Source organism: Falco peregrinus, chromosome 8 (genome assembly GCF_023634155.1).
Source record: "Falco peregrinus isolate bFalPer1 chromosome 8, bFalPer1.pri, whole genome shotgun sequence".
In the NCBI taxonomy this organism is placed as follows: domain Eukaryota; kingdom Metazoa; phylum Chordata; class Aves; order Falconiformes; family Falconidae; genus Falco; species Falco peregrinus.
In genome coordinates, this window is record NC_073728.1 from 17,298,696 (window position 1) to 17,324,055 (window position 25,360).

At 41.9% G+C, this 25,360-nt stretch overlaps 1 protein-coding gene across 1 annotated transcript in view; it reads right to left on the reverse strand.

Annotated features, from left to right (window-relative positions):
• Positions 1 to 12,095: 12,095 nt before the first annotated feature.
• UBE2E3 (ubiquitin conjugating enzyme E2 E3) overlaps positions 12,096 to 25,360 on the reverse strand; it is a 58,676-nt gene continuing 45,411 nt past the window's right edge. The window contains exons 4-6 of the mRNA XM_055812643.1: positions 16,661 to 16,793; positions 14,750 to 14,897; positions 12,096 to 13,668 (exon numbers count right to left, since the gene is read on the reverse strand). Coding sequence (XP_055668618.1) covers positions 13,571 to 13,668; positions 14,750 to 14,897; positions 16,661 to 16,793 — 379 coding nt within the window. The 3' untranslated portion in view covers positions 12,096 to 13,570. The remainder of the gene's footprint in view (positions 13,669 to 14,749; positions 14,898 to 16,660; positions 16,794 to 25,360) is intronic.

The following is a 25,360-nucleotide window of genomic DNA, read 5'->3' on the forward strand; positions in this document are numbered from 1 at the left end:
GAGCTGTCTATACCCTCTTGGGCAGAGAGGAGAAATGTTTAAAAGCTCTGCTCTTCATGTTTCCCACAGGGCCACTGAAGCCATGACATACTTTTCAGCTCTCGGCCTCTTGGGAACTCGTTTTTTTGGGAACCAGAGCCTGCTTGCTGCAACTGCTGCCTCTGAGTCACTCTGCATCAGCCTGCAACTACTGGCAACTTCCCCCACTGAAAGATCTTTTCCTCTTTTTCATTTCCCTTTTCAGAGGCTGGGCCAAACAGCCATGCCTGGAACTAGATGTCAGGAATCATGACTTCATATCTATCATGCTGACCTGGCGTTTGGGAAGATGCTTTTTACTGAGGCTATTGTTTTTACTTTCCTTGCTTGGCGGCACACGTTTCTGGTTTACACCCATACCACATACAACTTCAAAATACATGCCCCTTCAATTCTAAATGGCATTGCTGTTATTTGTCAGATTTTAGATTCACTATGAAACTATGTGTTGTGTGTTCATTACATGAAGTGTTTCTGTGCTGGTTTGAGACTCCATGGATTTGGCTAATTGTCTTGTTAGTTCATTTTCAATTGCTACTGCAACCCTCTGATTTCAGCTACTAGAAAGAGTCCTGAGGCATGTTCTGGAAATCCACAGATTTTGGGAGACATTTTTCTCTGCTGGCAGCTCTTCTCCCAGGAAATACTCTTTTTCTCTGCTTTCATGCTGGTCATTGTCAGCTGTTGCACTCAGAAGAGCAGAATGGGAAAGGATAGGTAGCATTTGACATAAGACATTTCTGGAAGCACCAGGAGCTCAAATTAGCACAAGGACTTACCTGGCAATTTATGAGGGATGGGATGCCTTAGGTTTGTGTGGTTTTGGCACATGGCAGTGTGTAATTTGAGTCACAGTGCAGGACGCTCTCCAGTGTGGAAAGAAGGGGCAAGGAAGAGTGTGTAACTGAATTCAGGCAAAAGATGGGAGCTGGGTTTCACTATAAGATGGAGAAGAGGTAATCCACTGCTGTCCCTATTTCTATAGGGAGCCAAGAGTGCTCTATATGTGGACACGTCTCTGGTGTTGAGGAACATTATGATTAACTTGATTTCTTTGTTAGTGCCATTACCACCTATGTAACAGCTTCTGTCCTGAAACACTTGAGCTACCATTTGAATCAGCCCAGCATGTAATCTATTTCTTGTTCTTCACTGTGTCTTTTTTTGGCAGCTTCTGAGAAATACTGAAGTGGAGGATATACAGATCAGTACCTTGGGGTACTGGTTTCAGTATAGCCTGAGATATATCAGACCCTTGGCACCAATTTGTAAGTGGGTTGAATGTAATTATGACTTTGTAAAAGATGAAAATAAGGAACTGATTGAAGTACACATTGAAGTTAGCATAGCATAACGATAGTGATCCACCTACAGGTTTCTTGGAAGAATCTGAAGGGGAATATTTAAGATGAAATTTCCACATTTATAACCCAATTGTTCACAATGTTAATCTGTTATCACAATATGACTTGATTTCAAAGGCTGCCTTGTTGAGGTTAACATACAGGCTAAGGCCCACCCTTACCTTCAATAGACTGGAGAAAATAGGATTAAAAATCCTTCTTTCTCTGTTGCGTCTTTTGAGGAAGTCAGAGAAATAAACAAAGAACTGTAATTCCCAGGCTTGCAATAAAAGCCTAAGTGACATGAATCTCAGGTCTTGGGTCCAATATATCTCACTGTTCCACTTGCAAGTTTTGCACTGAGTTAAACTGGGAGAGCGTATAGCAGGAGTTGATGGCAGCTGTCAGGTATGTAGTCACAGCTCACATGAATACTTTTGCTGAAAAAACACCAGTCTCTGGTTCAAAGCTGTCATAACCAGAGGGAGGTCTCAGGGAATATTTTGTTCTTGTTGTTATTTTACCTTTTCTAATCCAACATAGACTTCCAGCATTCCCAAAATAATGTTGAGGAAAGGAGTTCCCTAACATGCTTCCTCAGTGCTTTAAGGAATATTTATTGTCTTTAGTTTGTTTTGAAAGTGAGCTGTCCTTGCTTCATCCTGACATTGGAAGAGACAGTGAGCAATCAGGCCCAGACACCACTCTTGAATGGCAAGCAGCAGCTCAAATCCTATAGTGTACAAAAAGTCTGAGTCTTTTCCTCCTGATTATTACTTTACATTTAACTGTATTGAACACTGTTGGCTGTATTAAATCCTGGTCACTGTAAGTTATTTTGATAGTTCTTCACAGTTGGCTTTGCTCTTAACCACTTTGAATAACTATAAATCAGCAGCAAACTTTGTCCCCTTAGAATTCAGCCCTCTATTGCTTGCTTGCTTTTAATAGTTTCCCTTATCATGTTGCTAGCTTCTTTTTTCATATTGTGAAAAATCTTTCTTGAGAAGAGCTTTGCTCTGAGACCCTATATGCTTTCTCAACAGAAATGCTTTCTTTAGATACTTCCCAGTCTGCTTAAAATATTTCATCCCTTTGAATGTGCTCCTAGTGTACTGTTAACAGGCTTCTACATTTTCATGTAGTTCTTTTTTAATTTTCTTTTTCCAAATGTGTCTTGGTTTCTGGAGCTCCAGTATGGATGCTGAACAGAAGTATATTTTGGGCCCTATACAGCATTGCTTTGCAAAAGAAGCATTTTGTCTGCAGGGAGTAGGGCTGCATTCTCATTTATGGGTGCTTTCTGTAGCTGCTCAATCTTGGGCTTCCAGTCTTCCCACTGTTTATTATTTCATTAAATAAAAAGAGCAATAGTCCTACAGTTCCAGAACCAGCTTCATCCCTAACCCTAGTCCTTGTCTGGGTCTGATGCTGAGCCTGGGACTGCCAGACACCGAGAAACTCATCGGGGGATGAGTCTTTTGGCAGTGCAGCCTGTCCCTCAGTGGCCTCCATCTAGCAGCACTTCAACCTAATGCCAGGCGTTGTCTGTCTCCCAACCCCGTTCCTAACCCTAACAGGATAAGAGCAATGAAGGCCCAGTGGGATCACAGCCACCTCAGAAAGCAGCAGGCACAGCAGCCAAGATGGGGAAATCTGCACCTTCCCATCCATGTCTTTTGTCTCATAGTCAAATTATGATCCCTCTCTCTAGGAAGAGGATGAGTAGAGCCGTCCATCTGTTCATTTGCCACCAGTCAGGCCTAGCTCCAGCACATCAGTTTTATTCTCTTCACTCCCACTGTCTTGCTCCTCTTGTTCACAAGAGAAGTCCTTTGGACTGGCCCAAATTTTTGGATTTTATTCAGTCAGGCTTTATTTCTGCCCTTTGCATTGTGTTGGATTTTTGCAGGCACAGTGGCAGGCTGACCTGGCCCTCAGTTACTGGCTCTCTGAGGAGCAGAGACCCCACACTGAGAGTTGCTGGCTCCCTGCCACCTGCTCCTGTGATAGAAGATGGGTGTCAGAACAAAGCTGGCGGCATGAATTGGCATGATGAGGTGAGAAAGTAGGGTGCACAGTGCTCCAGCTGATGCTTGCCAATGTAATTGCCCTTCAGGCAATAATTCTTGCCAGTGTGATGGCCTCTAGGGACCTTCTGCAAGGCAGCGTAAGCCAGAGCCACTTCTGCTCGCCCATCACTCAGCTGCCATGAGTGTTAACCTTACATTAATTCAAGACTGAACCCCTAGATTCACATTAGTCGCTTTTTCATAATAACAAATTGAAGGAAATTACCTCTTCTTTCAAAACCCTTAAAGTGGAAGGAAAAGAAAATAGTGGCAAGGTTTGGAAGGATGGCCTTGAGAGAAAAATCTTTTGTACTGTGCACATTATAAACACCACAAGGAAGGTGTACTCATCTGGTGCTTGCAGCCTGCTTGGCACTTGCTACAGTAACTTGGTTGTTCTTAAACCAGCAGAACAGATCCCAAAGCCACTTTCCCAATGTGTCCGTAACAATGGCAAAAAATGGCAGTAGTTATATGGCAACAAAAGCAGGAAAGCGAGAACTACTGTAAACTTAAGGCAGAAAAATAAAATGAGGACAAGACCTGAAAAGAACTAAGTTAACTCCCTCAGTTTTCTGCAATAAACCCAGAAAAATCTTAACTCTTAGATTGCAAGAGACAGCCAGATCCTCACAAAGTCAGCTCTAGCAGGTTGGAGCAGTTAACAACTTTGGAGACTTTTAAACCTTCCCTTCTCCAGAGCTTCATGTTTCCCAGATTCTTGAGTCTCAGGGCACTGCAGAGACCTCACTTTCTCCCTTCTGAAGAGCTGGGGGTTGAATACCAAGGACTGCCTTGTCACTACACTTTCAAATTTCTCTCAGATAGGATTCTCAGTTGATTCTTGTTTTGGGTACATTTTTATTTTACCATGTGATAAAAGTTCCTCAGGTCTGGATGACTGCTGTTATACAAATAAATTGGGTTGGGTCATGAAACATACCTCCTCTCTTTGTAGTTCCCCTTCTAAATGGAAGTTTGAAGGTTTCCAAAGGCCAGCCAGACTGACCAGCAGCTAGAAAGTCCACCATCCTGAGAGAGTGAGCAAGAACGTTCCTCGTGAAGCAGCAACTGCCTACAGGGAGTATCACTGTGATAGATGGGGCAGATGGGTCATACAGTGCCTGGGGTGGGGGCTTAGCACCGCAGGATATCCTCATGATGCTGCCTTGTGCTAAAGTCCCAACCTGAATTCTGGCCTGACTGGAAAAAGCCTGTTTATTTTTAACCAGCTTTCCAAGCACCACTGCTGACCACTGAAATTATGAAATGTTTAAAAAGTCCACAGCCAGGAAGTATTGGTTCCTCCCAATGCAGTCTGTGGGACTTGGCAGTAGTTTTTGTAGGATTTCCAGCACATTTGCAAACCTACAACACATTTAAAGCATAAATCTCAGCAATCTGCATGAGCCATCCCCCTTTGCAGTTTATGGCTCTTTAAATGTCTTTAATAAAAACCCTACCACAGGAAACATCTTAAGACGACTGCTATTTCACAGCTTCACTACAGGTTCCTAATGTAAGTTAATAAGGCAAACACAATACCTTACGTTTGCAATAATAATTGCTCAGGCCTCACTTTGAATGATGGCCAAATACCATTGTGCGTGACTTCCTTTGCGGAGCGTCTGAATTACAGCGCAGGTTGAGGCCTGAAAAATCAATGGCTGCTTTAATCACTTAATTAAAGCCTTTGAAAATCATTAGCAATTTGGTAAATTTGAAATATTTATCCATACATCACTTTTAAGCAGACAGTGCCAGACCAGCACAAGTCCGTTTGTTACACTGGGGAACTGCTGCTGGAGGGGTGAAAGGAACAGCGTTAGCGCACTGCAGCTGAGTAGGCAAGTGTGTCACCAAAGCTGGAAGACTGAGAAAGTCAAGAGTAACCTCTGTCAGCTTTACCTGATCTACAGTGTTTAGCTGAGGTCACCCTTCAAGTGGCAAAATGCAAGTCAAGAGCCAGGAAAAGTCTTGCTGGCTTACAGAGCAGCAGCCCCCCACAGCTACCACGGGTCTGGATCAACTCCTGCGAGACCTGAACAGCGGAACAGAGCGCGCAGAGGGGAAAAGGAGGCAGCACCAGCAGAATCCTCCGTTACTGAAGGAAAACCAGCTGACTGCAAGGCCACCCTTCAGAGTGGGACTTGTGAATGAATATGGCTTATAAGAATCGTAAAAATAACTTTCTGATGCCAGCAGCCTAATATATAATCTCATAAAGAAAATCGAATCTGAACATGATATTTTAGTCCATCTGGACTAAAGCTACCCATCTGCAGATATTTAACTTTGTTGATAATCTCTCGTCTTGCATATTTATTTTCTTTAACTGCCTCTTTTTTGGAAGCAGTGGCATCTAAGCGCAGCACCACTGTTCTAAATACATGGTGACTCTTGAGAAAAAAAAAAGAGACCGAGAGGATGAACAAGTAGGCTGAGAGGAACTGACCGGTGCACGGTGCTTCACGTTCCTCCAGGGCTGTTGGCCTTATGCAAGCGATGTTTAATTTTGTGGAGCTTAAGGGAGCTTAATGAACTCGGGAGAGATGGAGCAGGGGGCTGGCAGCAGCTATTTCAGATAACCTGCCGCAGCTTCTTATTTTTACCAGTTCGGGGGTAAAAACATACTCTGAAGCGAATTGTCTGTCCGCAGGGTGCAGCGTAGCGGCGGTCGAGCAGAGCAAGGCGGCAGGTCACCGTGCTAGCACCCCACGAGCAGGGGCCGCTCCGGGATGTCGCCCTCCGGCACTGCCGGCGTGAGGGTGCCCGCTCGCTGCAGCCCCCGGTGCGCTGCCGGGCGAGGGGCCGGCGCAGCCGCCCAGCCCCGCACCCGCCGCGCTGCCGAGCCCCGCGAGTCCGCGCTTCTCACCCCCGCTGCCCCCCCCCCCCCCCGGAGGCCCACGGCAGCCGGCCCCGCGGTTCTCGCCCCCGCTGCCCCCCGGGAGGCACGGCAGGCTGCGCGCAGCCCCGTCCTGCCGGCTGTGCCCGAGCTCCGGCGGGGCCGCCGGGCGCCCCAGCTCCCCCGCCGGGCCCCCGGGGCGGGCCGCGGCCGTACCCGGTGCGGCAGCGACACCTAGCGGGGAGCAGCCCGCCCCGCAGCCGCGGGGCCCCGGCACCGCCCGGCGCTCCGGGCGCCCTCGCCGCTCTGCGGGAGCTCCGCGGCTCGTTGTAAGCACCTCCGCGGGGCTGGAGGAGCGCGGCCACCCACCCGCGCTGCTGGGGAGGCTTTCCAGAGGCTGCAGGAGCGGCTAAGCCTGGGATGCTGCCCTCTGCCAAAGGGCAGGCGCCCGCACATAGCTGGGATACGCGTGGCTCAGTAGGGACCACTGCCGCTACAGCTGGGTTTCAAAAAGCCCGCTCAAGTGAAAACTTCTCCAGTGTTTTATTTGTCTATTTCCTTGGCTTGGTATTTGGCTATTTTATTTCCACCAGAAAGGCCAGCATTCGGTTTGGTTTGACCTGACTTTAGGCTTTCTTTAATGCAAAGTTCAGACATTTAATGTTTTTTATATATGTGATGGTTTCTATTTTCCTTCTCCCTCAATCCAACGAAAATTCATGGTACTTCACCTTTTTCATTTATTCCGTCTGCTAGTTTATGAGTGCTTGGATCAAATATCACAGTAGGCAAAGGAAAATTGCCATAAAATTTTCCTTTTTAGTCCATGATTTACCTATATAAAATATATAAGGCACTGAACTAGGTAACATCCTGCTATTAAACAGCATAATCTTCCAGAAGAACTACTGTGTAATTTAATTCTTACTCTCTTTAAGAAATATAATTTGGGCCATTTCACAGTAAAATATCGACTAAATCAATGAGGAAAGCTTAAATGATACCTTAATGTTTTGAGTTCTTCATTAAATCCATACCTATGAAAAAAATCAGCTGGAAACAACAACACTCAGAAGTGAATAGAATGAAAAATGTTGCTTGTACACAATAACTAATCATTCCAGCAGTGAAAAGAGAGCACATTAGCTTCTCAGCTAACGGCAAAACCCAGGCAATGGCAGAAAAGCATAGAGCATATTAATATTTCCCTTCAGAAACTGACAAGTTTAAAATAATTTGTCACTTTAATTCCACTGCCTATAAATTAGAAACTGGAAGTACTGGTAACCTCTTTATTAGCATGCAGTCAAGGTGGTCCCAGCTCATTCTCACAATGTATGCAGATTTGAAGTGCTGGAATGCATAAACAAAACCATAGACCTCTACACTTGTAAGAAACTGTCTTCCTCGGTGTAAGAAATGCCATCACACCCTGCTGGACTTTAACAGCTTCATTCTGCTTCCATTAGTCACCTCTGCATTTCCAGCCTCACTATGGCTGCCTGGCTCTGTGAACAAATGCTAGACTGTAGATTTTCAAGCCAACCGTACCCTTCAGAGGTACATCCAATTGCTATGTTCAGGGGAATGGTCTCCCACACGATTGTGATTCACCCCTGTCTATCTATATGATATCCCAGAAAACTGATCTCCAGGATGACAGCTCATTCAGCACTCTGGAAAATTTACCCACGCTGAGCTCCTCTTTAAATAATGACCTGACATTTGTTCTGTAGAGGGAGACAAAGCCCAGACTGGTGAAAACAGTTGGCAGCTGCTTTCATTTGTGCCATTCAGAAGCCAGATGATAATTTGTCCTCGGGGACCCATCACTTCTTGGCAGACAGACCTGTCCAGTGCACTTTGCTATTACTTTTGCTGTTACCTCCCGCCCCTGGTGCATGCAGCACACACACACAGAGTCAGTATTCAAGGCAGACTAAACTAAAACTGACTGCCAAGAGTCATAAAGGATTTCATGATACTGAGAACTGGGAGATAAGATCACAGATTAATTTGGTGATGATAGAGACAATGCAGCGGATATTGGGAAAGACAAATGTGTTAGACTACGTAAAAGGTTAAATTAGCTATTGCTCAGAAAAGAGACCCCAGCATCTCCAAACACAGCTTAATGAAGACATTAGCTAAGCAATAAGCAACGGTCAAAAAGGCAGAGTATTACGAATTACTAGGCAAGCAGACCAAACCAGAGAACATTATTCCAGATGAATTGTGAGTTCACCTTTTGCATACAGATCACACACGCTCTCATTCCTCTAAATTAGCTGGAGCAGAATTACAAAATGTACAGACAAGGGTGACCGGGATACTCAGAGCATCTACTGGGATGAGTACTGGGAGAGATTAAATAAATGTGGATTACATAAATAAAATTTCCAGCCTGAAAAAAGAGGTTACTAGGGGCTGATAATAATGATGGTACATAAAATTATAAATGGGATCAAGGAGGAGAACAAATGAAACTATTCATTATTTCTCACAGTACAAAACTAGGAGACATAAAACAAAGTCACACAACATAATCACATAACAAAAAAGCCTTTTTTCACACAGTCCATAATTAAACGGTAGCATTCACTATCAAAAGATGTTGTGGACAGTAACAATTTAGGGTGGTTCAAAGAGGTGCTTATCTTGGACAGCAAAGCTACAAAATGCTTCCCAATACTTGGAAACACTATGTAAACAGACAGGGCTGTCCACACATTACCTGCAGAAGAGCAGTACCAATGACAGACAACTGTATGCATTTATTATCCACGTGTGTGGTCCCACCACATCTTACATCCCTACGAGGGGACGAGATATGTATATTTTTCATACTATACTTCTTATTCTATCTATTCCTGGCAGGTTTTATTTTTAAGGATCACCCCAAATTGTTGCTAGCATGTTGGATGCTTTCTGTTCAACCCACCAACAGAGGTACTCACAGCTGCACTCCAGAGACACATGCGCACAGAGAGGTGAGAGAAGACAAGCTGAAGCAGGTTTCCCTCTTTAAGGAATAAAAAGCAAAAGCTCCTATATGCTGCAAACATTCCATCAATTATCTTCCAAGTGCTTTATCTGCTCTTCTACCTAAGCTACAGTTGAACGTGTCTAATTATCATTGACATCAGCAAGGTCAGGCAGCAGTACAAGCAGCCGTGTTGTTGTCTCACTTCTCCCTTTAAAACACGTGCTCTATTACACGATCTCTCCTGTTGTCTTGGGATCCTCTCCAGCCGCTTTCAGCTGAGGTGGTTAGTGAGTGAAAGGGAGTGGTGGCTCAGCCTTGAAAGTTACCATGCGGTACAAACGCAAGCGGTGACACCATGAAAAGGCTGAAGGGATACTGCACACAAAGCAGCGCTGAATTCTCAAATGCATCTATTTCCCTGACTATAGCGCGGGCTGCAGAAATACAATGGTGGTTTATGGCTGAAACAAATCTCATTTTAGTCACACTACTGTCACCGTCCTTTGAAGATGTTTTAGTTCAGAATGCCTGCACAGGCCTTCCTTCTTTCACACAAATATCTAATGCTGAGTTTTGCTGAAGAAAATGCAGGAAAGACGAAATTCACCCTTCAGACTGGAGTCCGGAGTCCTTCCTTTGCTGGCTGCACCCATGCAGATGAGACTCCAGTGGCAGAAGACTGTAAGATCAATATAGAAGCTGCTGTGGTCTCCAGCTTTCTCCCCTACAGCGCTGTGGTGACCCAGGCAGGGCCATGGGGAAGCTGTGGCAGCAGTGGCAAAGGGGCAGCTGCGGCTGCCCCGGCTGGTGTAAAGCCCCGTGGCCCAAGCCTTGCAGCTTTTCCATGGTGGTGCAGGCAACTGGGGACACTGCTGTGAGGCCACAGATCTGGTTCCCACACATGAAAGTAAAGGAAGGGAGAGGCTTGGTTTCACTTTCTGCAGTACTCATGGCCACAGATAAGCTGGTACAGAACAGGAACCGGCGTGCAGCCAAGTGTAGCAGTTTCCCCACCAAGGGGCAGGGAGGGAGCAGAGCACAAAAGAGCCCTGGTTCAGTTCCTGCTTTCCTTACCGGGCTGTCTTGCTCTGTAGCCCCGTAGGACTCTCTTCCCTTCCTGGCTATAGACTTAAAATGATCACTAGTCAACACTGATCAGTGAGACTGTCTCCACATAAGGCACCCACACATCGCTAAGACATCACAGAACGTAAGGCAGCTCACCAAGAACATGTTAGTAAAGAAATAACAAGGCTTACATATTTACCTTTCCATTGTAATTAATATATTTTATTTAATACATTTATATTCATCCCTCCCTTCTCATTTGATACGACAAAGCGTTTGCTCTGAATATAGACAACGACCTCAGCTGAAAAGCAGAGATGTGACCGTGTTTGCTCATTTGGTTTGGCCCTCTCTGTTCCTCAGCAGTGTCACAGCTGGTTCCCATGTGAGTGCTCCCTGTGTCCAGAGATCAGGCAGCCTGGTTCAGGCACCTTCCCAGCCAGCTGCATGTGTTCCCCACTCAGATCCCACAGAACAAGAAAAGCCCATCCGAAATAGAGAGGAAGAGGGAATAAGAGGTATCTTTAGATCGTCTTTTCACATAAATGTTATTTCAATTCACTTTTTCTCAAATACAGAGCCCAGTGATTGGTGATAAGAAGATGGAACTGAAAATTAAAACTGTAAAATAGGATCAGTGCTGTGCTTTGATAGTGTCCAGTATTCACCCCAGCACAGCCAGGAAGGAAATAGTTTGAAAACACCAGATGCTCATTGCAATTGGTATTTTGCATGTATTTCCAGCACAGATTTCTCCCCTCCCCATGAAAACAGACACACATTCTCATTTAACAACTAATTGATTTATTTAACAATACAAATTTCTTTCTACTGCATGGTTTAGCAGAGAGAACTTGAGAAACAAAATTAGCTTCTTTTCTTTTTTTTTTTTAAAGTTTAAATGTTTACACAAAAACAACCTTTACTTCAGTAAATATAAAATTTACACACAAAGAAACTACATTAAAAAAGAACAGAATCATGACAAACCGACCAAAAAAAAAAAAAAAAAAAAAGAAAAAAAAAAGATGGGAATTCAGTGTAAAGGATCCAATTGCAAGGAAGGCAAGATGGGGCAACACTAACAAGGCATCCCACTTGTACACCTAGGTATCTGAAGTTGTAGGTACAATACAAACCAAAAATACATTAAAATTAGGATTAAAACCTGTATTTTTATACCATAATATTTTATGATAAATATCTGTAAATTCTGTAGGCAACACAGTTAATGTGTGAAATACATAGTTTGCTCTTCACTGGAAAGTCACTGGAGTGGTGTACGAGCACCGTGTCACCACGAGTGCACTAATGGTCATCAGTGAGCAGACTTTAGGTGTCCAGCCCAGACGTGATAGCCCCTTGTTTCTTTGCCAATCTGTGCTATTTCTCACATGTCCAATGACATAATGAGAAACTCTGGTCACCTTCAGCAGTGATTTCCAGCACTTCATCTCCTGGCATTTGTTACCTGACTTAGGCATATTCATCTGCCAGATCCCCTGTTTCTCATTCCCTTTTGCACTTTATAACCTGAACTCTAAAGCTATCTTGTAGCTACCAAGAGAGACTGGCTTCTAGGTTAAGATATTTGGGATACACAGTTCTTCAAGCCACCTTCAGGAATCTGTAGAAATATTTAAAGTAGGGTGGACAATTCATGGTCAAAGGTTATGTGATACAAAAAACAGGGACCTATATAGTGATGGCTAACTTTAGATCTAAATCTTTAACATTTTTTCTATTGCTTTAATATTTAAACAACATTCAGTTTTCATATATTAAATGAGCATCTTACTGATGGAAGTGCTACATTATCTCCAAAAACACCAGGTAGTAAGGGGGACTGTAAAGTTTAAAATTAAGTGTATTTTTAAAAATCATTTAAAGGGTTCAAGTCTCTTTTTTTTTTTTTTTATAATCAATATTGTGACTGGCAACCTATAAAAGCTTAAATTATAAAACTATTAGTGACTCTACTTTTTAAACTGTATGTACTATAAAGCTGTATCTTTGTTACTTACAGATGTTACAAAATTTCCAAGCCAGAAAGTGAAGGAGGGGAAACATAGTCTAAAAGTTTTACAGATTTATTATTCACTAACAAAGGTTCATCTCCCCCACAACTGTTTTTATGTCATAAAAATCTGATTAGATTTATTCTACTCCTCTCTTTTCTGGACAGATGATACAGTGTTCAATCATGCTTTGGAAGACCATTTTCAATGGATAACTGTAGTTCTCTAGATCAGCAAGTCCAACTTGCTTTACTTAGAAACAAAAGCACCAGACTATCTCTAACTTGGCCCTTGTCCTGCAAAAAAAATTTTTGTAGCAAGATTCAGGCAGTCTGTTATGAAAGCAGGACCAGCCCTGAAGCAACCAGCTACATTAACTTCTGGAGCAAGCATGTGCAATGCTCTCATTCCGACTTGAGAAAGAGCCGAACAGTATTAAATTTAAGGAAACTGTAGAAATGACATTTGTTCTGTTAAAAACAAAACAGGGAAAACTTAAACAATCCACAGGTGTGCATTAAACATTTAATAGCAAGCCTTTGCTTATGTATATTAATTTAAAGGTTATCCACAGGGATCTGTGATACATTGGCCCTGCCTTGTTACTATAATTAAATTTATTCAAATATTAATTTAAAATAGGAAAACAAAGAAACTACTCCTTGGGGAACATGTTTATTGTGTTTGAGATGATACACTGGGTGCTCTCTGAGCTACAAAGGGAAAAAGGAAATCCTTTCATTACAAACTGACAAAGGTAAAAGTTAAAACAGTTTTCACAACAGCATGTACCACATATTGGAAATAGATCTGGGTTTAATACAAATGACATAATTCCTAGTAATCTACAGCTACCTTTAATAACTTCATACAGATAATGAATTAGGCTAAAATGCACTATAATATTTGGTTGACTTCAGGAACAGTATCCTTAGTACATCACAAAATACATTTTGATATCCCAAAGAAGCAAGACTTGCAAGTAGGCATTTTAAACATAACTAATCTACAGCTACAAATTTCTACTCTTGATAGCATTTACCTTTTTGGGGGGCAGTATCCCAGTCTTCAAAAGGATAAAAGCAGAGTAGAATCAGTATAACATATACACAGAAGTCCGTATTGTAAAGGCTATAAAGATTTGTTGCACACTGCAAAGTTGCCTTCTGCACCTTCACACTGCACAAGTAGTTTGTCATTTATGTTGCATATCTCTTGGTCCACTGTCTGGCTATCCTGTCATGTTCTGCTCTGTTGGTCAGGTACTGAGTGGCTATGCTTCCAACCAGAGGGTCAGCTGCAAAAGGCAGGAGAAGATGCATTAGATGCCATACCAGAATAAAACCAAACCAAACAAAAACACACACATGATTTAAAACACGGGACCTATTTCAAAATAGTCTTTGTTAGGCCAGAAAATGCTGTCAGGTATAGTAGGGCTCTTATACAAGACTTTCCAAGAGAAAGTACACAAGGCACAATGAACAGAAAAAGAGAAATGGAAAAATCTGTCATGGTCATATGCATATTAACAAATCTTGCACCAGCCAGGTGCCCTGCTTGCACCCCTTTGGAAGGGCCGCTGGGCGCAGGGGATGCTCAGTGAGCGCCGTCTGGCACACCCCTGTCACAGTGCTGGACAAGACTCATGTACATTAGAGTATCAGGACTGTAGGACATACACCGAGGGGATTCAGTCTGCCTCAAGAGTCACCAAACTTTTACATCGTAGCGGCTAATCCATTTCTCCCTGATCATTACCAGTATTTCGTAAATGAACGGTTATCTTATTGCTACTGCTCAGTTCCTGCCCTGACCACCCGCAGGCAACTAGCATTCATTTCCTAACGACACTAGTCACCCAGTTGTTGTGGAAAAACTGCTGCTTCCAGTGGAGTTCCTCCCCTTCCAACAGGAACAAGAAACTCAGAAAAATGGAAAAATCTCTCTGAACACTGTCCCACCCACATCTGCAAGATTAAATGTTTCAATTGCTGCCTTAAGAGAAGGGACTTCCTGCGGCCCCTTCTGATCTGCAGGATTTGTGAGTTTATAACTCAAAAGAACTTTGCTGCTTTCCTAGATTGACTGCTCATTAGCTGGAGCTCCTGCAATACAGACCTTCAATAATATCAGCTTATTTTTTCCACCATATCTTGGGGGAAAAATGGGCTTAATGCTATTTGCTTTCTGTTGTGCCACAGGAGTGAAAAGTGCCATTAACTGGGGGACTGCACCCAAGCAGGCGTGTTTCATACCAAATTTAAAAAAACAGTAACTTTTATTTAATCTGCATAGAATCAAATATACAATTACATTCCATGGCAACTAAGTCACACGACTAACAGTGGATGCTCAGAAAACAATCAGCTCCTTACCTGGGTTGCAGTCTGTCAGAAGAGAACAAATAGACAGCAGAACCTTTGAAATAGTCAAAGCAGGGCTCCAGTTGTCTTTCAGGATATCCAGACAGATGACTCCCTGACTGTTGATGTTGCAGTGATAAATTCTGGTACGGAAAGTAACCTGGAATCACAGCATAAGAGACAGAAAGGTCATTCAGTGTTGCCCAGCAATGCTGCCCCTTGACTCTAAGCAGCAGCAGTGTCTGGGGTGCTCCCGGTTCTGCAGAGCTTCTGTGGAGTCAGCTCCTCTGCTCATTTTCTGAAACACAATTATTTCACAGAAAAGTGTGTATTTACTGTAGCCATGGCTACCTGTAAGAAACCTACCATGGAGATCCTTGGTACACAAACTGCTTTCACAGAGGCCCTATCTGTTACCCACAAAAATTAGGACCTACCTTGTAATGCTATGTGCTATTTAATGAACATATCAAGCATGTCAAGAACGATCTAATGACAAATGTAACTTTACTACCATTTCTGATGGTGAAGAAGTAGACAGAATTTGGCTGCATGTGCAATACTAGTTGATCTCCTCCTTTATTTCGAAATCCTAAATACAGACCGTGAAAATCAATATTTGAAATCAGAGTATTGTATTATTCTTGTTAAAATTAACAATGAAATCTTTGCCTTACCCTTCATTAGGCAGGACATAATATACAGCCAAAACAGTGCTATCACACTAACACCATCCTTGTTTTTAAATTATTTCAGAGTAGTATCAGTAGAGCATGTAAGCATTATTCTGCACAAATAAGAGGTTAGAGACATTTCTAAGTGCTTTAATTATATAAAGACAAGGAGATGAGGAAATTTTTCTTTTTCTTACTGAAGCAGGGGAAAAAATCCAAGATGTTTTCTGAAACTACTGAAAATTCAAAAATGATCATGCTCTAAAAAAATTCTACAAGATTTTCAGGAGGAATTGGTCTAAAACTCTGTAGCACTTCATTTTAACAATCTTAACTCAGAGAGTATTAAATTTTGTGGGTTTCAGAGAAGCGTGAAATACATAGAGTTTATTACACTTTATGCTGTAATCCTTCTGGGAATTGAAAAACGTGTCTGATTTATGGTAACAACATTATAGCCACAAGAGCCGTAAGTTGTAGAAACAGAACGTATCGGTCTTTGCAAATGTCAGCAGCGTCCTTTCTGGTGACTTGGTCAACAGTTGTAATTTGGCATTAAGGGAGGGGAGAAAGGAACAACCTTTAACTTCTTTGATATCGGTTAGAAATTGTAATTTCTTACACGTCCATACTATTTCCAAACAAGGAAATTAAATTTTAGTTTAAGTTAAGGTTAGTTTCATTTAATAATAAGAACTTCTGCTTACAAATATTATCAAAGAAGGTTGTTTATCTTACCAGTAGTAGACAGATTGACAATTTACAATAACAGAAATCATCACAGTATTACCCAATTTGAAGTCACAATATAATACTCCAGTTGTCTATCTAAATTTACTTTAGCTTTCTGTTATTTTGCTAAAAACCATGTGAAAATAAATAATATAGAATCTGTTTCATAACAGAAAAAGTTTATTATAAATACATTTTAGTAGCTGGAATGAGAAGCATAAGTAGGTCTTGCACTGTCTTCTATTGAAATTAAAAATTCTTGAATCTTAACTATTGATCAGAATTATCATCTCATTTATCACTTGGTAAAGCTTGGAAATCAGTATTTACTGTGGTAATCAGGATATAAATTAGACACAGGATTTTTCTCAAACTGCCAGCCAGAGTTTGGATCTTGTCGTTTTCAAGAGACATAAACAGATCTGATATTCAGAAAGGAATAAGCACTCACTCCTTGCAAGTTACATTTTTCTCACATGTGGAAAAATGACAAACACAATAAAAACCTTACCCTTACCTTTGGTGGCTTGAATGGATAGTCAGATGAAAACGTGATATCCAGGAAAAAAACACCTCCTTCATATACAGAACCTGGAGGTCCAAGTATAGTAGATCTCCATTCGTAAATGTTATCCCCTTTAGGACCAGCACTGTGCAAAAAGAGAGAGAGAGAAAGAGTCAGGTGTTACCTTTGAGAGAGGTGTTTTATGGATTTCCTTCTACATTCATTTTGTTTAACACAAACCACTTGCCTATCTTTAACATCTGCCTAATTTCCGACTGGTTTCAGGGCACTGAGTGTTTTAAACTGGCACGAAAGCTGGGCACTCCGCTCTCCCATTGGAGATACAGCAGTGAAACAGCCTGACAACGAACTGCTGAACTGTCACTGTATGAAACATACCCCCCAGATCTGCTTTCTCGAGTATGGGGTTGCTCTGAGCTTCTACATCATGCCCTTCCGATGACATCACAACCATACACAAAAACAGTTGAATATTTCGACTGCATTCATCTTCTCCAGGCATTAGATGAATCATACTGTCATAAAAACCACGACCTACACATATATTGATACATATCCATTGCCACTTGCTTCACAGGGTAAAGCGAAATGTTAGACCTTGGGCAGGAAAACTGGGGATGGAAGACACAGAATCAAGTAACCTGGAACTGAGCTTCTTACAGCACTGTCAATCCAAATAACTGTTTCCTTCAGGATATACTTGTGTTATGCCTCCAGAAAATCACCATTGAGACTACTAGCCAAAATAGTTTATTTTAAGAAGTATGATACTGAATGTATTTCTCACTAGGGGAAGGGGTTATTGCATCATTAATTATTAAAGTAAAGCTTTAAAGAAGGGATAATGAACAAGCATTTTCTTGACCTCTGAGCTATCACAATTAATGCTATTATCAAGCAGTAACCATCTAACCTCCTCACAAAAAAATCAAAGCACCATCTTATTTCTGTAAGCAAGTCTCATGAACCTAACCTTCCACAAAAGGTCCTGAATCTGAGCTGCCGAGATCAAAACCAACTGCTATGGAAAACACCTCCACTGAGCTCACGCAGGTATAGTGGATTCATCACATCAAATCACAGACTCAGAGAATCATTTAGGTTGGAAAAGACCTTTGAGATCATCAAGTCCAATCGATAACCCAGGACTGCCAAGTCCATCACTAAACCATGTCCCCAGGCACCACATCCACACATTTTTTAAAACACCTCCACAGATGGTGACTCTACCACCTCCCTGGGCAGCCTGTTCCAGAGGTTCAACACCCTTTCAGTGAAGAAATTTTCCTAACATCCAACCTAAACCTCCCCTGGCGCAACTTGAGGCCATTTCCTCTTGTTCTGTCACTTGCTATCTGGGAGGAGAGACCTACCCCACCTGCCTACAGCCTCCTTGCAGGTAGTTGTAGAGAGCAGTAAGATCCCCCTCTGAGCTCTCCCTTTTCTCCAGACTAAACCACTCCAGTTCCCTCAGCTGCTCCTCATAAGACTCGTTCTCTAGACCCTTCACCATCGACATTGCCCTTCTCTGGACACGCTCCAGCACCTCTGCATCCTTCTTGAAGTGAAGGGCCAAAACTGAATACAGTATTCAAGGTGAGACAAGCCAATACTGTGGCACTGTAAAAGATCCTTTCAATTCTCCCCACTTCGGCAGCCTCCCAGGCACCACCTACATCTCGCAGATACATGGGGAAGCGCCCTCATCCTTCTGCCTCTGTGGTCCCTAGGAATAGGCGCTGAGGACTGTCATCATATGTGATTGCACATGAAGCAAGCAACAGGGCATGGCACCATCTGTAGCCTGGGAGTTTGTGGTTTCTGGCATTGCTCGACACTCAGAGGAGCCTCCCTACAAGCCCTCCAAGTGTTAAGGCTCTTCCTATGTCATGTCACCTCATGTCTTTGTCATACATTTGTCCACAGCCTATAACATGGCATGTTGGACATTCATCCTTACCATGCAGCCAAACACGTGGAGACACTCACCACAGAGAAGGAACATGAGCAGTCCGCACTATGCATCTGCAATTCCTACACCAAAAATTCAGCTATTTTTACATTAAGATCATATTTGAGAAACAACCAAAAGCTGATTTTGATTATGAATTCCCTTTCAATTCATTACTTTCCAACATGTTTTTTATCTTGAGGACGTTTCGTGTACCAAATGTTTAAACTGTTGCAGGCCTTTCATTAAACAGGACAAAATAATCATGGATTTTGGCTAACATTGTATTTAATTAAAAACAAGAACATATTTGATGGAGCTGTAGCTATCTTCCTGTTGCCAAAATGAAAGTAGGTAAGAACAGTGTGCTGGTCTCCACAGTACAGCTAGGGAAGAAAAACAAGAAGTGCTGTCAAAATAAAGTTTGGGTCTAAAATCACTGATTTTACCTTTCTCTTTGCAATGCATGCACAAAAGTGGAAGAAAAACAGTGGAAAAATTTCAGGGAAATAAGGGGAAATCCAGAGGCAAGGAGGTCCATTTTCAATGACCTGTTCATACCCTCAGTCACTTGAGAAGATAATTCTATTCATGCTCTCTAAAAAGCAATTAGTGTAAGAACTGAAAATATTGGGGCAATAATGACAATATTTAAAACCCACACAGGCCACTGAAAAGTTTTAATTAATTCTTGACATTCATCAAGCTTACAGCTAATTAGTATTGTGCTTGGAAACCAAATTTCTATGGAGCAATTCCATTTCAGCATTAGATGTCCTAATGACTGTTTTACAGTTTAATGCAGAGGTTAGTGCTCTTGCCTCATGTGTCAGGTACCTTTCTTCCATACACCCCTAACAGCTGGATGCAATTCAATCAGATTAATGAAACAGCTCCATTAAATTAGTGACATATTTCAGACCAATGAATCAGTCACAATTAACCGTGGCACTAGTCCGGTGCCAAACTATCTGGTAATCACTCACCAAGTCAGAGCAAGGGCATCTATCAGCTAGTAGCCAGAAGCTAAGTGCAGTAACTCTATGCCTGTCTGCTATTCTCTTCTATGCTACCACTAGCAATATATAAAAGGACTGGGCTATAATATGAGAAGGGAATTCCTAACCTTGTAAGAGAAAGAAAATGCTGTTTGAACTCCTTCCTACTCCTGAGAAAAGATCGCTGCAATGTCAAAAGTAACACAAAGCTGTAATGATAATTACACTCAGATAAAGGAAAAAATTGTTAAATTGAAAAATTTCATTACACCTGATGGAGATTTGTGAAACAGCTGAAGTGGTATCTCACTTCCAGTGGTGTAAAAGATACCCCTGCTTCATTAGCAACATGAAATCCCCCACAATTACTACGTTATTGGTGTGAGGAGACAGGAGATGCGTGAGCAGGTACAAGACACTACACTTGGCTTCTACCACCTGCATATTTCCATTGCGGATCATCCTCAGCCAGCTATACCCCACTTTGGCTTTTGTATACATACCAAGGTAATCCTTTTTGGAAGTAAACAGATCCACACTCTCCAAGGCTTAGCAAAATATACCAGACCTACTCAGGTCAGTCTCGGCCTCTGCAATGATTTCCACAAGGACAGGGCAGTGGGGTCACACCCACTCGGGCAGCTGCAGAGGAGAGCAGAACGTGCAGTCCTGCCTCAGGCAACACTTCAGTTGCGTACCCAGCTGGAAGCGACTGCCCGAGCCCCCCTGGAGTCACTGCAGAGCATCCCTCAGTGCTGCAGAAAGCCCCAAGCAGGGAACTGCCACTCCCTAGTGCAAATCTAACTTCTCTGTTCCTGCAGAGGACAGCAGAAAACCCAGGCTGAAAACTGGGAATAAGGAAGCTTTGCTCTGTCCGCAATGTTCTATTTCACTGATACACCCAGAAGAAATACTCTTCTGCTGTTGGGCACTAAAGAGGCTGGCATGGGAGGTGCTTCTAGGGGCTCTACTAGAACTCTTTATTCCTGTAAGTTCTCCCGCTATTCAAGAGACTCACTTGCTTATTGCAAGCATGGGCTTCAAGCATCTTACCTTAAACCCTGAGAGCTGTGTTGAGTAACAGCCTAGGAATCTTTCTCACGGTCTGCCACACTAGACAGAATACCCCAGGCAGAGTGCTACAATGGGGAATTTCCATGGTCTTCTTCCCTTTCCATTTTGCATCACTGAAAGACCCAGCTCCTTCTGACTTCCTACCATGGAATACATATGGACACAAAATCCTCCATTATTCTGTCCTTTAAAACACAAAATCTTGATGGAGTAATGGATCTGATGACAACTTCAGTGTTTTAGCCACACAGCATACATGTGCAGTTCTTTGCTACCAGCCTGCTGCCCTCCTAAATTAGTTTACAGAACACCACAAATTCAGTAAAGGCACCAACAGTATATTCTCAATAAAAGAACTGCTCAATTATTTTTTTAAAATATGGGCTAAAAAAAAATCTTAGACAAAATAACAAAGCAAATTAATTGAATTGACAAAACATTCTTTGCAAAATTAAGGGGGTTTTACTTCATACATAAAAGCATGATTATTTTTTCTTAATAAATTAGATAAATTGACAGAATAGTTACCTGGCTACATCTGCTTCCTAAGTAAATATTCATTATGCTACTTCACGAAGGGATACACACCTGATCCACGTAAGTCAAAGGACTTATAACCATGCTCTATCTAAGATAGTCTGCTGAACAGATTTAATTCACAAGTGTGACTTCAGATGGTGAATTTGAGAAGAAACTCTAGAGGCCCATAAGCTCACACCAGGTCCTTTAAACCTAAGTCTGCTAAACCTTGGCTGTCAGGTTTCACAAAGATGAAGTCCAGCACAGCGATATGAGCATTCACATGGATGTAGCAGCATTCATATCAGCAAGAAGTCTGTTAAGACTCCTGATGCAATGGTTACAGAAATCAGAATTCAGCATTTGTTACAATTCACTAAATAAAAATGCATTAAAGCTGCCCATATAGAACTAGCTGCAGGATGAGAAACTAGGACAAGAAATTTCCAGTCTACATGATGCTAGTAGCATGCTGCCTTCTGCACTTGCTAAATGTGCTTCTGTCAACAGCACTCCTCTGAAACACAGGGCTCTAAATTTGGTGACAGAATGCAACTTCATAGTACTGAGACTGTGATAATTAAGAAAAATGTTGAAGGAAAATGTAATTTAGCTAGATTTGATGTTAACTCTGTGTTATGCTTTGTTATGAGAAACAATTGGGGGCTGTAATAGGGTATAGCTGGGGGCGGGGGGATTTAAAAAAATCTGTTTTTTAGGAAGCTTGTTGACAGTGAAGTTTGTCAGACTCTAAAACAGTCTTATGAGAAATGTCATTGGTGCCATAAACCCAAAGGTAAACATTGGCCTATATCCCAAGATGCCCATCGGGGTGCCTACAGAGCGTGACTTAAGTGGTGGAATATTTTCCTGCATTCTCCTCTCAAGGGCCCCACCCTCAAGGTCTGACACCCAGGCAGGCATCACAAAGGCAGCAGCTAACAAGCCAAATGGGGTACCTGGAGTGAGAGTTAGGTAAGGAATGAGCCCCCTCCCAAATGAGATTCAGGAAAAGTAAAACTCCTAAAGCTCTTCTTCGCAGACTGCTCAACCACCGTAACTCTGTCACAATGGTATAATTACAATACTTTTACAGCAATGTAAGTGAAGACAGTGTTTTATGAGAGGAGCAAGGTATCTTTTTTTATTTTTCTTAATTCAAGTGAAGGTACTAAAGAAAGGAAGAATGAATGCCCTCAAGTATGTTCCACAACCTCATGCTTGAAAAGTCCACTTCACAAAGCTACATAGTGAGTTTTGCAAAAGCCACAACACAGCTTCAGAAACTGAGTTTTACAAATCCTGCTGTAAGGCACTCAGCATGTTACCAGCATGAAAGGCGCTGTTTTGGACAGCAATGTCTCAGCTAAAGCTGTTGGATGATGTTCTAGTTCAGTACCGTGCCACTAGAGGGTAATGGGGCTGTAACAGATCCTACTAGCATATACAAGCCAGGCAAATACAGATCCCATCTGTATTGGGTCTGCCTGCCTCACCATCTAAGCTTCCGAGCTTGATGAACTCCTCTGCAGTGGAAGAAGAAAGCCCCAGCCTCACATAACTCCAGGTTATTGCAGAGGTGGAGATCATATCTACCATATAGCGTACCTAGTGCAGATGCCAATATTCCCAGACAATCCGGGTAGAGAGACCAGTGACCCTCTAAAGCACAAGAAGCATCTAAATACTCCCTAATACCAAGGTACTCCATCTCCCTCTGGTGGCACCTACTTTTCACTGACTGCATGGAGAGCTTGGCTCCTAGCTCAAGCCTCTAAGCTCAGTACTTAAGAAAATATTCCTCACCCTACATGCACTAAGAAAGGGTTGTGTAGCTTTGTATCCACATGCTATCTTGTAGCATACTGGCTTTTTATCTAGCTATAGATACCCACTGCCATGCTGCTCGTAATTAAAAAAAAAATAATCAAAAACCAAAACACAAAAAAAATCCCACAAGGAACCAAAAGATCTCTGTCTGAGGCAAGCTGTCTCCAAGTTAGTTCAGTATTACTCTGTGAAGCCTGGAGAGAGCCCAAATCACTTATCAGTAGTTGTATTTAATGTTAAACACAGGAATGGAAAGATGCTCAGATTATTTTCCTGCTTTGATATTTTCAACATTTTGAAGCAAATTTATCCATTACCTTTTTTTCTTAATCCTCTTTTCCCTATCATGGAGGCGCTCTTTTATTTTTGGTTACAGAGTACAAGGAAAGGAAATTAGCATTAATTAAAAGACATACGTTTGTGGCTTTCAGCCCTGTGACCTTTAAAAACTGCCAAGCATTGACAGCAGCTTCCATTTTCTTTCAATGCCTCGTTTACATGGCTTTCTGCAGTACTCATTCTCAGTGTTGATATTGTCAGCACCAGTGCCCTAAGCACCTCCACTGACAGAATTTGGGTAGTACATCCTCTATACACAGAAAGTGTACTGGTTTCACTAGCAAGAGCCTTAAGTATAGCCCTAATTTTTGTATTACAGCATTTTTCTAGGGTTAGACACGTGTGGGTTTACTACAGCAATATATCAAATCCATATTGAAAATGCTTTTTGATAAGGTACTTAGTATTATTAAGGTTTCCAGGTTATGTGCAATTTCCCACAAAGAAAAGTTTCAGTCTATTGTGTTCTTTATATAGCTAAAACTGTTCTAATTTTACTTGCCACTGAACTATCTGCTATGTCTGTTTGCTGAAAAAGGTTATTTACTGCTTCTAGCAGATCCATAGAGGCTCTGTGTAACTGAGGATACGCAGACTCTAGTGCACTGTACAAACCTTTGCTTCTGTCACTTCCTTAAAGTCTATCATGCCCTTAAGACTGAAATCTAGAAATTACTGCTGGAAAAAAAAAAATAAAAATAGAGCCTATTTTTAACTCGTGGATCCCCTGCTAATTCAGCTGGTTGTAAAGTAGTGCAGGACTTGTGCCTGAAGCCATGGTTTGATGCAACAGTAAATTCAACCTGAGCGCTCTGCCTACCAGATCAAAAGCAGCGTGGCTACTCAAAGCGAAGTGCTGGTCCAACATAAAGTAACCTGGCCAAACCGTACACATTCTGAAAATGTCAACGGATTAGCTTTGTAACACCAGGATTTATGATTAATCAGGTATCAGTTGCCCTCTTGCAGCCAGCATAAAGGGGACATAAACTTCAGATTGCACGGTCCAGCAAATACATGGCTGTATTTGGCTCATGTCAAATTGTACCATTAGGGGAACCTAACCAAGTGCAGATCTGCTATTAATCACCCTAAAGAGAAAGATGCAATATTACAGTGTTTTAGACAAAACCTCCAGTGCTAAATTTGCTATCGGTAGAAGAATACACACTGTTGTTACTAAAGGAAGCTGAGTAACAAATCATTTGATAATTCCATCAAAGCTGTACTATGTAGATAACCCAAGTAATATATTTCGGGAAGCTGACAGTTTTTCCACTGCCAAAAGCCCCATTAAATTAGTTCATTGCTACAATCACTCAACTTTACTTTCCTCTTTGTATTCCTACTAGTTCCTAGGACCTTTCTTGCTGCTGTTACAAGTCTGCTTAGGTTCTCTCTGTCTTCCAGAACAATCATAGCCAATTATGGAGACAGAATTCCCGTCATTTTTCTTTTGAAAAATAATTATTCCCAGAATGTAGCTTGCTAAACCACAACAGAAATACTGAATTTAAACCAAGTAACAAAACATATCAGATTGTTTCTTTCTACGCTTTTGACAGAGGAGTTGTAAATATATACTACTCAGGCAATACATAAAATGTTTACCAAACATGAGTTGGTTTTAAAAACAGAGAAATCACAGGACTCACAGGCATGAAGAAAGTTTGTGATGAACATTTCGTCTATTTTTAATATCGAAATCTGCATAGAAGTCCCTGTCACATGCCTACACTACAGAAATTATCCATGCTCCCTATTAAAACACAGAGCAGGACAGTCAGTAAAGGGAAACATTTCTTGCTACATCACCATGTGCTTATAATAACAAAGCCATAATTTACCATAAAATAAAAGACTAGCATCCTGTCATCAGTATTGAAACACTAGTAGTACTAGTGGCAAAATGTGTGCTATTTTCTTAGTGTTGGTATGAAGCTCAATTTGTACTAAGGCCAAATCAATTTGCCACAGAAA